The sequence below is a fragment of the Euwallacea similis genome, chromosome 36 (assembly GCF_039881205.1).
Source record: "Euwallacea similis isolate ESF13 chromosome 36, ESF131.1, whole genome shotgun sequence".
Classification (NCBI taxonomy): Eukaryota; Metazoa; Arthropoda; class Insecta; order Coleoptera; family Curculionidae; genus Euwallacea; species Euwallacea similis.
The window spans coordinates 1,826,193-1,839,859 of record NC_089644.1 but is presented as its reverse complement, the minus strand read 5'-3'; the positions used below and the strand labels follow the sequence as shown (position 1 = coordinate 1,839,859).

The 13,667-nt window shown below is 34.4% G+C and overlaps 1 protein-coding gene across 7 annotated transcripts; it reads right to left on the bottom strand.

Annotated features, from left to right (window-relative positions):
* Window positions 1–276: 276 nt before the first annotated feature.
* On the bottom strand, window positions 277–12,193 carry LOC136418707 (uncharacterized). Of its 7 annotated transcripts, XR_010752940.1 has the most exons (8): window positions 11,094–12,193; window positions 10,871–11,041; window positions 10,615–10,818; window positions 7,238–7,370; window positions 4,763–4,928; window positions 4,534–4,694; window positions 4,276–4,481; window positions 1,004–1,135 (listed from the first exon to the last, which is right to left on the bottom strand). XR_010752940.1 is itself a non-coding variant. In XM_066404866.1 (6 exons), the coding sequence occupies exons 4-6, from the start codon at window positions 10,806–10,808 to the stop codon at window positions 944–946; spliced, it is 519 nt and encodes a 172-aa protein (XP_066260963.1). In that variant the 5' UTR covers window positions 10,809–10,818; window positions 10,871–11,041; window positions 11,094–11,259; window positions 11,326–11,607; the 3' UTR covers window positions 277–943. The 7 variants fall into 7 exon arrangements, 4 of the variants coding, with proteins under 4 accessions (XP_066260963.1, XP_066260962.1, XP_066260964.1 ...); XR_010752939.1 differs by having other exon boundaries at window positions 4,276–4,694; XR_010752941.1 differs by lacking the exon at window positions 1,004–1,135 and adding an exon at window positions 1,477–1,869 and having other exon boundaries at window positions 4,276–4,694.
* Window positions 12,194–13,667: the final 1,474 nt, after the last annotated feature.

Here is a 13,667-nt window from a genome sequence, read left to right as displayed (position 1 = left end):
AGACCATGTATCTCTTCTTCATTCATAGAAACACCAATAATATTCATCAATAAATACTAAATATACTAAATTTACAAAATACAAGCTCTAAATCAGTCATAATACTGCGGGGAATGTTTCCAAAAATATAGACAATACCTATAAAAAGTTACTACATTTCCACAAAATAAGACAATCCTCTCCCCAATCCCAAAAGACCACTTTCCTATTCATCGGGTAACAGGTTTAGAAATAATCTCACACAAAATCCTTCAATTCTGCTTTTATTATTTGCAGTCAGAAGAAACACCCTTCTTTTAGTTCTAAAAGCTTCTTAAAAAAAAATAATAATAATAATAATAAATAATATACAGTTACCAAATATACCACCACTCTAATGTATCACCTCGACAAGTACTCTTTCGACTCATCAAAAGTAATACAAAAAGAGTCACAAATTTAATAAATATAATATCCAGTTAGTAGAATACAAACAGAAATGTTATCAAAAATCAGTTAAATAATACATACACCATAGAAAATTAGTTGTCTCAATTTTAAATTTCATCTCTTATCAAAAATAACACTTTTCATAATCATTAAATCGAAAACACACTCATTTCCTATCTAGGAACGAAAAGTTTCGTTGCACTTTTACTAAATTCATATGTTTCTCTCAAAAATTCATTAAGAAACTAGTACCCTGCAATGTACTTTCAAATCTTTCCATTTATTTATCCCTTAACCCCTTTTACAATTCAAAAGAATCCACCATTTCTTGTTACACGAGTCATGAGCAATGCCAAAGAACCACACAATATCACAAACTGTACTGCTCGAGTACCAATTACACATCTACTCGACTCTCAAATTTAGAGGAAAAAGTACAATTCACTTTTCGTTCCTCACAAAATACTCTTCTTCTCAAATCCCTCGACCTATCACTACTTCTTACTTTCATCACTTACCTACCATTGGGTCCTTCCATTTCTCCCTTTTCCTTTCTCAGTTCCTCTATGCATTTCATCTGTTTTCTCACAAAATTAATTAAGCTGCTTGAAACCTCCAATGCTTTCTTGAAGACATTGTCCCCTCGACTTCTCTTGTGGCACCTATCACCAAATGCAAGTGTTCCGAGTACTTCATCCTTCGGAATCTGAAACAATGACAATTCATAGCACCTAGTCCCATGAGACACCACATAATACACATAATAATCTTCTGAATCCATCATTCCCAACACTCCTCAGTCATAATACCTACTTTCATAGCTCGGAATGTGCAAATTCTCAAACTATGCAAATCTAAAATACAAATAATCCTCAAATACTTTGGAAAGAACCATTACTTGTTCCACAAATACCTTCATCCGCACACCCTGACAAAGTACGATGGGGTTATGTCCGAGGTGATGGAGCCGTGGCTCGTATAACCTCAGTTCATCTTCGAGAATGTTATGTGGAATCCTTCGACCCATTCCAATTTACACCAGTGGGTTACTTCTTGTCCCCAGTTTTCAAAAATTACTTCCGAGACAATCGACACACGTAATCAAAGCCCCAAGGAACGAATTGGGACAGTGTGCAATTATCACCCCACACAAGTTCTCGACAATGTCTTCAAAAGTATCAAAGTTCTGGTAAACTTCAACTTTCAAATTAGTGGACCGCATTTTCCACAATTATTATCAATGTTTTAAACAATTACACTTCTTTTCTTAAAAAATTGCCTAAATTTTCAATCGAAATCTTCAAACTTAAAAATAGTAATAAATAAATTAATATAACCTCACTCTACTCTGTCATTCCAAATCGCATGATCGAATTGCGACTTACTTCTCATCTTCTATTTCTCTCGTGTAAATTACCACGGCTGACTGCTAATGCTAACCTAAAATTCGTCAATCGAAACCCGCCAAGAATTATACACCTACAGTAAATGTACAGTGTTGGGGAAATAACTTTGCTACTTTTCTACTTCCTATTTTAATCGTGGTTAGTTCCGGTTAGCCGTTCTAATTTTCTAATTCTAAATAATAATTCCTCAATTTACAAACGGTTCTCTTTCCTGTTCAAAAGAACTCTTCGTTCCAAATAATGTTCTCGATCGTCGGTTAAATTTGACAAAGTTATTTCCCTATACCCTGTACAATTCAAGTAGAACCTACGTCCTAATAGTCTATTTCACACAAGACTAAAGCACTAATAAATTTCTAAAATAATACAAGTTATATCTCACCCACACAGTACGTGAACTACACAAAGAATCTACTACTATAGGAAACGCAGTATAAAATACTAATCAATCATAAAATGTAGTACAAATTTGGAAAAGTAAACGAACAATTCCCTACCTCTCTTTTTCTTAACTTTCCCAGTTCTAATAAATCCTTTAGAACCGTAAAAGTACCTACTAGTAGTGCCAGTTTAATAATACCCCAATAATTTGCACACTTGGCCCACTTGTGTGCAAATTATGTGAGGCTTCCTAAAAAGGCCCCTTCAGTCTACATAAATATCCTACTTATACATAATTAACGCTATAAAAATATTATCGTATATACACAATATCTTAATTTAAAAATCGTTCAAATTCATCTTCCTTTCAATGCTTTCTTAAGAAGACCTTATTCGCTATATCGTTTAAATTCATCCTATCACTTTGCCCCCTATATTCAAACCCTCCTCAAAATAAACCGATCGTGTTTTCCACCTTTTTTCTTATCTCTTCTCTTCTCCAATGAATACTGCACCACAGTGCTCCAATCTCTACTTCTCACTTGACTTGTCCACTGCTGGAAATGCTTTTTTCTTCCAAGTCTTTTTCCTCATCTTTCAGAATAAATCTTATCTCCATTCACCAGTTCCGGCCCTTCCTAAGCCTCTTTCAAATTCTCCCCTTTGCTAAATCTCCCAAGTTCTTCTTCCTTAATTCCAGTTACATCCTTTCTAAGACCTCACAATTTCGGTGAATAAATTTCGTTCACCATTTTGTCCAAGGATCCCCAAGTATTGCTTAAAAACAGACTTTTTTCCAAATATCCTCCGAGAAAAATTCCTCAAATGGCTTTTCTACGCCCTAAAGTTCCTCTACAATTTTAGGAACCTCCTAGTTGACACATATCTAATGACTACATACTAATACTAATAAAATATAATAATGTAACTTCCCTTATTCTATCCCTCCAAACTTGTTTCTCACAAGTTACCTAATACCCTTATAAATATCACTAATTTTAATATACATATTACTTATTCATTTGTTCCTTCTAAAAGCTCTAATTACTTCCCTCTCAAATACATGTACTTTCTTACTCTTATCCTTAAAATTCACAAGAAATAATCTTTACTTTCTTATTAACTACAAATGACCTACTGGCAAATTCTACTTTTCTAATATACATTCCTTCCCACTTTTCTTACATATGCTCAAGTTATCCTTCCATATAATAAATAATGTCCTATTCTTATGTTTAAATCCCTCCTCTTCTTTCGCACCCACCATTTACTTCTAATTCCTATCTTTTCCAATTTCTCTCAAATTTGGCAGTTTTACATTCTATGTGCATGTTTCTGTTACATTTTTCCACCTATATCTCCTCCCTCAAAAGAAAAATTGCCTAAAAAATCCTTTCCTATGTCCCTACCTACTTAAACTTACTATGAATACCCCTAATATCTTAACAGAATTACTTCACCTAACATATGCATCGACAATTTCAAATACATAATTCCTGTACCTTCACACTATACTTTCCTATCTTATATAAATATTCAAATCATCTAAAAAATACAATTTACTTTCTATCCTAAATTACTACATCTTTATCCCTAACACTTAAATAATAATCACAATGTAATTCACAATTCTTACAATATCTACTAATTTAAAAATAATATGCTTTCCCTATGTGTATCTAAATAAAATCTAATCCTCAATTATTTCAAATAATACTTATAATGGTGAATCTTTCACCTTACACTTCCAAATATCAATCAAACACCCTATCTACTTTGCTAAGTTACAAATTCCAAATAAAATCACCCTTTACAGTAATATGGTGCCCCAATTAAATACTCTACTTTCTCAAATTACAATTCCACAATAATCCATAAGTTATGGTACAATTTTTCACACATTTCCTTTTAAATTAATCAAATATCTTTCTGATACATCACTAGACACTAGAAAATTCTTAATTAACTTTCAAAATTAAACTCACAAATTACTTATTAACTACAAGCAAATTCCTATTCTTCTTAACATAAGAAAGCAATCTCGTAATAATCCACTTACTTGCAATCCTCCAAATCTCACAATCTCCTTCCTTGTGAAAAAATACTTTGGCCCTTATCTTTTTCCCTTTCCTGGGCCCCAGTCAGCTTCTTCGATCATTTTCACTTTTGCTGTTCTCGTAATTTCCTACTTCTCTCTTGCCAAAGTTCCATGTATCCATCTAGTGAGCTTCCTCTTTCCTTCCCTTATAAATCTTATTCTTTTTGCTAAGAGGAAATAAATAAACCACTGTCCTTCGATAAAACTACAAAGTACTACCTTGCTATCTTTTTGCCCTTAACTTAAGTTCTTTTGAATCCGACTACTCCGGTGAAAAATCTATCTTTCCTATCCTTGAATGTGGGCAATAATCCAACTTTCGATACAAGTTTTTGGTAAAGTTCCTTGTCTATATCTCTGGCCCCTCCGTCATTGGCGATCTGTCGAGGAAATCCACTATGATCTTAATGGTTCCATCATTTTATGTCAAAACTGTGGGGCAACCCACCTTCTTTCTTCCTAATTTGTAGGTTAAATGTTCGATCCTTCCTGCTGGGTTTTCTGTTGAAGAACCTCACTACTAATCTGGTGCTCGTAAACCTAACCTAAAAGGTATTTCCTCCAGACCCTTTCTTTCTGTGTTCTGTTTTTCGATGAGCCCCTCCGTTTGCTTCCTGTAAATGTTTGCTTTTAGGTCTTTAATTTACCTCTTTCTTTGTAATATTTCCCGATCCACGGTCCCATTTCGAATTCCACTGTTCCAGTAAATATTATCCAAAATTCCGGTATTTCTTTACTTTTTCTTACTCTGTAAATTTCTGGATCCCAATCTTCTCATCTTGAATCCCGTAGATCATCGATTCTTTTATTTTTTAATAAATTAACGTCCAAAATTTTCAATCTTTATTTACTTTTTCGGAATACTCGTGACGATCCGAGAGGTTATCCCTTTCTCGTCTTTTACCGTTTTAACTTCCTTTCCGAACCCTTAAAAGATGGAGCCACGCGAAAAACCCACCGCTTCCAAAGAAACGAGCGTATAGACATTCGCGATTTTCACGATTCCCTTCGTCTTCATCTACTCGGGATTCGAGACCAGTTAACGGCAACGACGCATGTCGCCGCCATCTTATCGGAAAGTGCCGGGAACTAAGGCATCTTTCATGCTGGCCCCATGAAAGATTCCCGCGTTCCCCCGCTTTCTAGGGGATGGCTCCGATGTGTTCTCGACGGTGTCGTTCTGCCGAATCCGAAAAACGAGGGTGAAGACCCCCAAAGAGGGGTCGGTCCAAAGTGGCCGACTCCTCGCCAGGTTACCTGGAGGCCAATCGCCTCCACGTAACTTTGCGTCGCGTCTGTCACTTTGCCGGGCCCTCTTTGGGCCCGGTGTCGTACAGTGTTGCCGGCTTGTGCAAGAAATCCTAAAATTTTAAGAAATTCTAACCCGGATCGAAATCCCCAGTTTCCTCTGCCAACAGTTCCCAATTCCCCCTTTTCTCTCAAAATAAAAAATCATTTTTCAAACCTTCCCCAAATTCACGGTGAAATAGCACATTCGATCATATCTCAATTAGACAAAACCACCCCAGAGGTGTTTCGGGCAGTAAATGTGTTTAAAAACCACTAATAAATCGATCATGTATCAATTATTACCGTTCCTTCATCGGTATCTTTTACTACACGTGTTTCTGTTTCGAAATTTTCATAATAATTGTCAAAAAATCTATTTAAATCGAGTAAATACAAATATTCATGACCCAATAGTAATAATTGATACATCTTCGGTTTATTAGGTGTTTTTTTAACACGTTTACTGCCCGAAACACCTCGAGGATGGTTTTTCCTATTTAAAATATGATGATAAATAATTTCCCTGAGCAATTAATTTGTTAAATGTGCTATTTAACCGTGAAATTCAAAGATCAAATGAAAATTAAATCGTTCATTTTCGTTTTGGGAGAAAAGGGAGGAACTGGCAACGTCGCAAAAAAAACCGCGAATCCTCATCTAGGTTAGAATTCCTTCAATTTTAGAACTTGCAATAATAAAAACACATCCATGCAATACTAAGCTAAATACTGTGGCCCACTTTTTTGTAACAAAACTTTAAGCGTACTTACGTAATTTTAATTTAAGAAGGTTATAAATAAAAATAACCTCATTGTTCTAAAATTTTCCACACCCGAAATCTTCAAAACAAAACGTTTACGAGCCTATGTTGGTTTGAAATGTTCTTCCCAGTAATTATTCTATGTACTCTTAAAGTCCTGCTACAAAAAAGCAAAAGAACAAATCCAGATAAAAGCTGTATCATAAATCACAAAAACCTTAAGCAATCTTACCTGCAAAAATTATAACTGCATGCAAGCAAATTCGAGTGAAAGCTTCGATAAATATCAAACTTTAAAAACAATTCACTTTATTCTTATTCCACAAATAATAAAGGCCCTTTGGAATAATTAACATCTTAATAAACAATTTTTCTTTGATACCTTTAATAAGGAAACATCTTTTTCCCAAAACATTTAGTAACGAAGCTTCTTTACTGTTTAGACATCATTTTTCCCAAAAACCTTTCTTAATGAAACTTCTTTACTGTTTAAACATTAATTTTCCTAAAACATTTAGTAACGAAGCTTCTTTACGGTTTAAATATCATTTCTCCCCAAAACTTTTAATAAAAAGACAAAAAATTCTTTAAAAAATTAGGTATCACTTCACCTATTTAAAATCTTAGTGGTTGTTTCCACCTCTGCTAAAAAGTACTTGCAATTTAATACAAAACCCCAAAAGAAAGTCCTTTTGAAAATAAAATCCACTTATTTTTGTATATTTACACTTTTCCTATAACCCCAGAAATATCAGAGGTGGTTCGTTTTCATATTAACACCCTGTTAGAATACTCTTTCCAATTCTTTTCAATATTATTTTCTTCAACTGCTTAACCCTCAAATCTGACACAATAAAAATTTTAAATTCCTACCTTTTCTGTTGCCTTCGGGAATACTTTCTTTACTGGACACCTTGCACTTTCCCAGATCACACCATCTTTATCGCTGCATTCGAGGTAGACACACACACACACAATTTCGCATCCTTTGGCTGCAGTTCTTGTCCTGGAAGGAAAAGAGAGGCTACTGTAGCACTTAAGTTTCCACGAAGAATTTAATATTCAACATCCTTAAACACGAGAACTTTGGAATCTTTACATTTCATCGTGGCAAATCTCACTACATGACCTCAGAATATAAGACTCAAAACAATTTGATCTTTATCAAAAAGCTGCTTTACTTGTTAGACAAATTCCTTCATCCACAGCTCGAATAACCTTAGTTTGTCTTCAAGAATGTAGTCATTCCTTTGATAAGTTCCAGTACCGAGCATATTTACCCACCTCGGCCCCCACGCCTGACGCCCCTGGGTGGGTTGCTTCTTGTTCCCAGTTTTATAAAATAACACTTTTACACCGTAAGCACACCTAATCAAAGTCTCAAAGGACGAATTTGAGCAGTGTGCAGTTATCACCCCACCGGTTCTCCGCGATGTCTTCGAAAGTATCGGAGTTCTGGTAAATTTGTACGTTCAAGTGAATGGACGACATTTTCTACAATTATTGTTCATTTGTCGAACGATTAGACTAATTTTGTTAAAAATTAGTCATACGCCTTAACGTCTTCGAAATACAAAGTAAATATGGCGACGTAACCTCTCTCCGCTCTGTCAAAAAGAACTTTTTGACAGAAAATGGTCGAGCTACGCGATGCGTTCCTCGCGACCTACTTTTCGTCTTCCGTTTCTCTCGTGCAAACTTCGAACGTCAATTTTCGGTGCAGATGTCGGTTCTGATGGTTCCCTCGGTACGATAACTTCCGAAAATGCGCGGGAATCATCCCGTCCTCTTTCTTTTCGTTACTTCCTCGTCTCCTTGCTTATAAAAGCAATGTTGCAATTTAATATTAATTTCGTCGTCCTTCACAAGTAACTAACGATGACACCCACTTATCCTAAATGTACGGAGTGTTAGGGAAATAACTTTCCTACTTTAATTTCTCTTATTCTAAAGAAGCATCCAAATGAAACAAACTAAAAGACACATTGCCAATTCTTCAAATGTGTCTCTCTTTTTCCAAAGAAATCAAAATAGTTACGTTTACGAATCTTCTTCCTCTTTCTTATTCCGAAGTTATTTCCCCGACACGATGTATAATTAAAATAAAATGACAAATAATGATCTCTCTAACGAAAGACCAAAGCACTCGTGAAAAAATTCTTCCATTTAAAAATAATGTGTAAAACACACAAATATAAAATACTTTTCCATGTTTCTTCAAAACGCAGCATAGAAAAACAACCTAGCAATTTTAATGTTACCCCAATAATTTGCACACTTGGCCCACTTGTGTGCAAATTATGTGGAGCGTCCTATTATTTTAAAAAGGCTACGTCAACCTACCCTCCTTTGTCCCTCTTACTGTCTCTTTCAATGTTACGTTTACAAAAGTTAAAAACTAATAAATATCTTACTTATCCCTAAATAGTATTCTAATTTAGAAATAATTAAGACCATTTCTTTTCTTTAAAAATCCTTAAAATCTCTAATGTTCTATAATCCATCTTCCTTTTAATGTCTTCTTAAGAAGACCTCTTTCCCCACTCTCCTCAAAATAAACCAATCTTGTTAGTTGTCTTTTCTCTCATGTCTTATACAATGACTACTGCACCTTCGTACTCCAATCTCTACTTCTCGCTTCACTTGTCTAATGCTTTTTTCCTCCAAGTCTTTTTCCAGTTCTCCTCTTTCAGGAAAAATCTTATCTCCACTGACCATTTCCCTTCCTTCCTGAACTTCTTACAAATTTTTAAAAGCACCGAATCCCTAAATCCTCTAAATTAATCATCCCTAGTTCCAGTTAGACCCCTTCTAGGACCCCACAATCTCGGTTTTTTCCCATAGTTAATTTTGCTGACTCCATAATTTCAATCAATAAATCCTGTTCACCATTTTGTCCAAGAATCCCCAAGTTATCCTGAAAAAACAGTGTTTTTCCAAAGATCTTCCAGGAAAAATTCCCCAAATGGCTTTTTTAAATCCTACAAATTTCTTCTCAAATTTGAAAAAACTCCTAATTGACAACGACTGCTTACTAATACTAATAAAATATAATAAAGTAATAACTTCCCTTATTCTATCATTTCAAATATGTTTTCCGTAAATTATCTAATACCCTTATTAATATCACTAATTTTAATGTACGTTTTCATTTGTTCCTTCTAAAGCTCCTCTTATTTACCTCTAAAATATACATAAGTTCTTCCTCACCTCTACTGTTAAAATTCAAAAGTAACAATCTTTACTTTCTTATGAACTATAAATACATAAATGACCTACTGGCAAATTCTACTTTTCTAATATACATTCTTTCTCATTCATTCCCATTTTTCTTACAAATGCTCGTATTATCCTTCCATATAATAAATAAAGTCCTATTCTTATGTTTAAATCCCTACTCTTCTTTCGCATCCACCCTTCACACCTAATTGCTATCCTATCCAGTTTCTTTGAAGTTTTACATTCTGTTTGCATGTTTCTCGTACATTTTTCCACTCCCTCAAAAAAAAAAATACCCTAAGAAATCCAGTACTATATCCCTACCTTTACTTACTATGAATATCTAATATTTTAATACAATTACTTCACTTAGCATATACATCTACAATTTCAAATTTACAATTCGAGTTTATACACATAATTTCTATATCCTCACAAAAATTATTAGTACATCACCACTATCATTTCCTACCTTATATAACTATTCAAATCATCTAAAAAATTAAATATCAACACTTACAAAAATGTACCTAGTTTTTTCCTATAAAAAATAATATATCCAGTTTACTTTCTATCCTAAATTACTACATTTTTATCCTTAACACTTAAATAATAATCATAATGTAATTCACAATTCCTACAATATTTACTAATTCAAAAATAATATACTTTCACTATGTGTATGCAAATAAATTCTAATTTTCAATTTATAATAACACCTGTTATCTCACCTTTTAAACAAATTATGTCAAATAATACTTATAATGGCGAATTTTCCAAATATCCATGAAGCACCCTACCTACTATACTGACATACAAATTCAAAATAAAATTACCCTTTACTGTAGTACGGTGCTCCAATTAAATACTCTACTTTCTCAAATATTCAATTCCAAAATAATCCATAAGTTATGGTACAATTTTTCACACAATTCCTTTTAAATTAATCAATGTCCTTCTGATGCATCAAAATAACTAGGAAATTCCTATTCCTCTTAAGACAAAAAGCTTTCTCCTAATAATCCACTTACTTGCAATCCTCCAAATCTTGATATCTCCTTCCTTGTGAAAAAATACTTTGGCTGCCTTTCTTTTTTCCCTTTGCTCGGCCCCAGTCAGCTTGTTCGATCATTTTCACTTTTGCTGTTCTTGTAATTTCCAATTTTTGTCTTTCAAATTTCCATGTATCCAAGTCACGACCCTCTTTCCTTCCCTTATAAATCATATCCTTTTCGCTAAGAAGAAATAAATAAAGCACTATTCTTCGATAAAGCTACAATGTACTACCTTGGTATCTTTTTCCTCTTAACCTAGATTCTCTTCGATCCTCCACTCAAAAATGTGTCTTTCCTATCGATGAATATGGGCAATAATCCAAGTTTCCCTACGAATTTTGGATAAAGTTAATTGTGTCTACCTCTGGACCCTTGGTCATTGTTGATCTGTCGAGGAAATCCACTATAATCTTAATGGTGTATCTTATTTTTATCAAATCTGTGGAGCAACCCACCTTCTTTCTTCCTAAGATCTAGGATAAACTTTCGATCTAACCTCTTAGGTTTTCCTTTGAGGACCCTCACTACTAATCTCCTGCTCGTAAACCTAACCAAAAAGCTACTTGTTCCAGACCATTTCTTTCTGTGTTCTGTTTTTTAATAACTCCCTCTGTTTGCTTTCTGGAAATGTATACTTTTAAGTCCTTAATTTACCTTTTTGTTGTAATATTTTCCCATCCACGGTACCATTTCCAATTCCGTTGTTAGAGTAAATATTATCCAAAAATCCAGTATTTCTTTACTTTTTCTCACTCTGGAAATTTCTGGATCCCAATCTTCTGATCTTGAATCCCGCAGATAATCAATTTTCTTATTATTTAATAATTAACGTCCAAAATTTTACATCTTTATTTACTTTTTCGGAATACTCGTGACGATCTGAGAGGTTATCCCATTCTCCTCTTTTACCATTTTAACTACCTTTCCGAACCCTTAAAAGATGGCGCCACGCGAAAAACCCACCGCTTCCAAAGAAACAAGCGTATAGACATTCGCGATTTTCACGACCCCCTTCGTCTTCTTCTACTCGGGATTCGAGACCAGTTAACGGCAGCGGCGCATGTCGCCGCCATCTTTTCGGAGAGCGCCGGGAACAAAGGCCTTATTCATGCTGGCCCCATGAATAATTCCCGCGTTCCCCCGTTCTCTAAGGGGATGACTCCGATTTGTCGACGTTGTCGTTCTGCCGAATCCGAAAAACGAGGTTGAAGACCCCCAAAGAGGGGTCGGCCAAACTGGCCGACTCCTCGCCAAGTTACCTGGAGGCCAATCGCCTCCACGTAACTTTGCGTCGCGTCCGTCACTTTGTCCGGGCCCTCTTTGGGCCCGGTGCCGTACAGTGTTGCCGGCTTGTGCAAGAAATCCTAAAATTTTAAGAAATTCTAACCCGGATCGAAATCCCCAGTTTCCTCTGCCAACAGTTCCCAATTCCCCCTTTTCTCTCAAAATCATTTTCACACCTTCCCCAAACCGGGAATTCATTCATCATCATATCTCAATTAGACAAAACCACCCCCGAGTTGTTTCGGGCAGTAAATGTGTTAAAAAACCACTAATAAATCCATCATGTATCAATTATTACCATTCTTCCTTCCTCGGTATCCTTTACTACACGTGTTTTTGTTTCCAAATTTTCATAATAATTATTAAAACAACCATTTAAATCGAATAAATGCAAATACTCATGACCCAATAGTAATAATTGATACATCTTCGGTTTCTTAGGTGTTTTTTAACACGTTTACTGCCCGAAACACCTCGGGGATGGTTTTTCCTATTTAAAATAGAATGATAATTAATTTCCCTGAGCAATCAATTTGTTAAATGTGTTATTTAACCGTGAAATTCAAAGATAAAATGAAAATTAAATAATCCATTTTCCTTTTCGGAGAAAAGGGAGGAACTGGCAACGTTGCAAAAAAAACCGCGAATCTTTATCTAGGTTAGAATTCCTTCAATTTTAGAACTTGCAATAATAAAACACACCATGAAATACTAAATACACTGGCCCACCTTTTTGTAACAAAACGTTAATAGTACATAGGTCATTTTAATTTAAGAACGTTATGAAAATAACCTCATTGTTCTAAAATTTTCCACACTCGATATCTTCAAAACCAAACGTTTACGAGCCTATGTTGGTGTGAAATGTTCTTCCAAGTAATTATTCTATGTACTCTTAAAGTCTTACTACAAAAAAGCAAAAGAACAAATCGAGGTAAAAGCTGTTTCATAAATCACAAAAACCTTAAGCAAACTTACCTGCAAAAATTATAACTGCATGCAAGCAAATTCAAGTAAAAGCTTCGATAAATATCAAAGTTTAAAAACAATTCACTTTATTCTTATTCGACAAATAATAAAGACCCTTTGGAATAATTAACCTCTTAATAAACAATTTTTCTTTGATACCTTTAATAAGGAAACATCCTTTTTCCCAAAACATTTAGTAACGAAGATTCTTTAAGGTTTAAACATCATTTTTTCCAAAAACCTTTCTTAACGAAACTTCTTTACAGCTTAAACTTCAATTTTCCCAAAACCTTTCCAGAAAACCAAAAAAATTTAAAAACAAAAACCTTTCAAATTAGGTATCACTCAATCTTGCTACCTATTTAAAATTCTCAATTTTATTCTTACTGGTTCTTTCCCTTCGTACTAGAAAGTACTTGCAATTTAATAAAAAAACTCCAAAAGAATGTCCCCCTTGAAAATAAAATCCCCTTATTTTTGTATATTTACACTTTTTCTATAATCCCAGAAATATCAAATGTGATTCGTTCTCAAATTAACTCACTGTTGTAATACTATTTCGATTCGTTTTCAATATAAATTTTTTCTTTGATAACAATTATATTCTTCCTTTGCATAGTAACACTCCCTCAAATCTAGCAGCATAAAAATTTTAAATTCCTACCTTTTTCTGTCGCCTTCAGCTATACTTCCACCAGCAAACAGCTTCCACTTTCGGAGATGGCACCATCATTTCACTGCATTTGGGACGAACACAGACACACACACACTATTTC

Bases quoted from the DNA above. Each gene is read 5' to 3' on its own strand.
- LOC136418707 (XM_066404865.1), bottom strand. From the start codon at position 10,808: ATGATTTATAAGGGAAGGAAAGAGGGTCGTGACTTGGATACATGGAAA. The intron at 7,371-10,614 runs GTAAGTGGATTA...TTTTCCTTCCAG, and splicing joins CAAGATTTGGAGGATTGCAA to GACAAGAACTGCAGCCAAAG. The intron at 1,136-7,237 runs GTAGGAATTTAA...TCATTGTTTCAG, and splicing joins TCCCGAAGGCAACAGAAAAG to ATTCCGAAGGATGAAGTACT.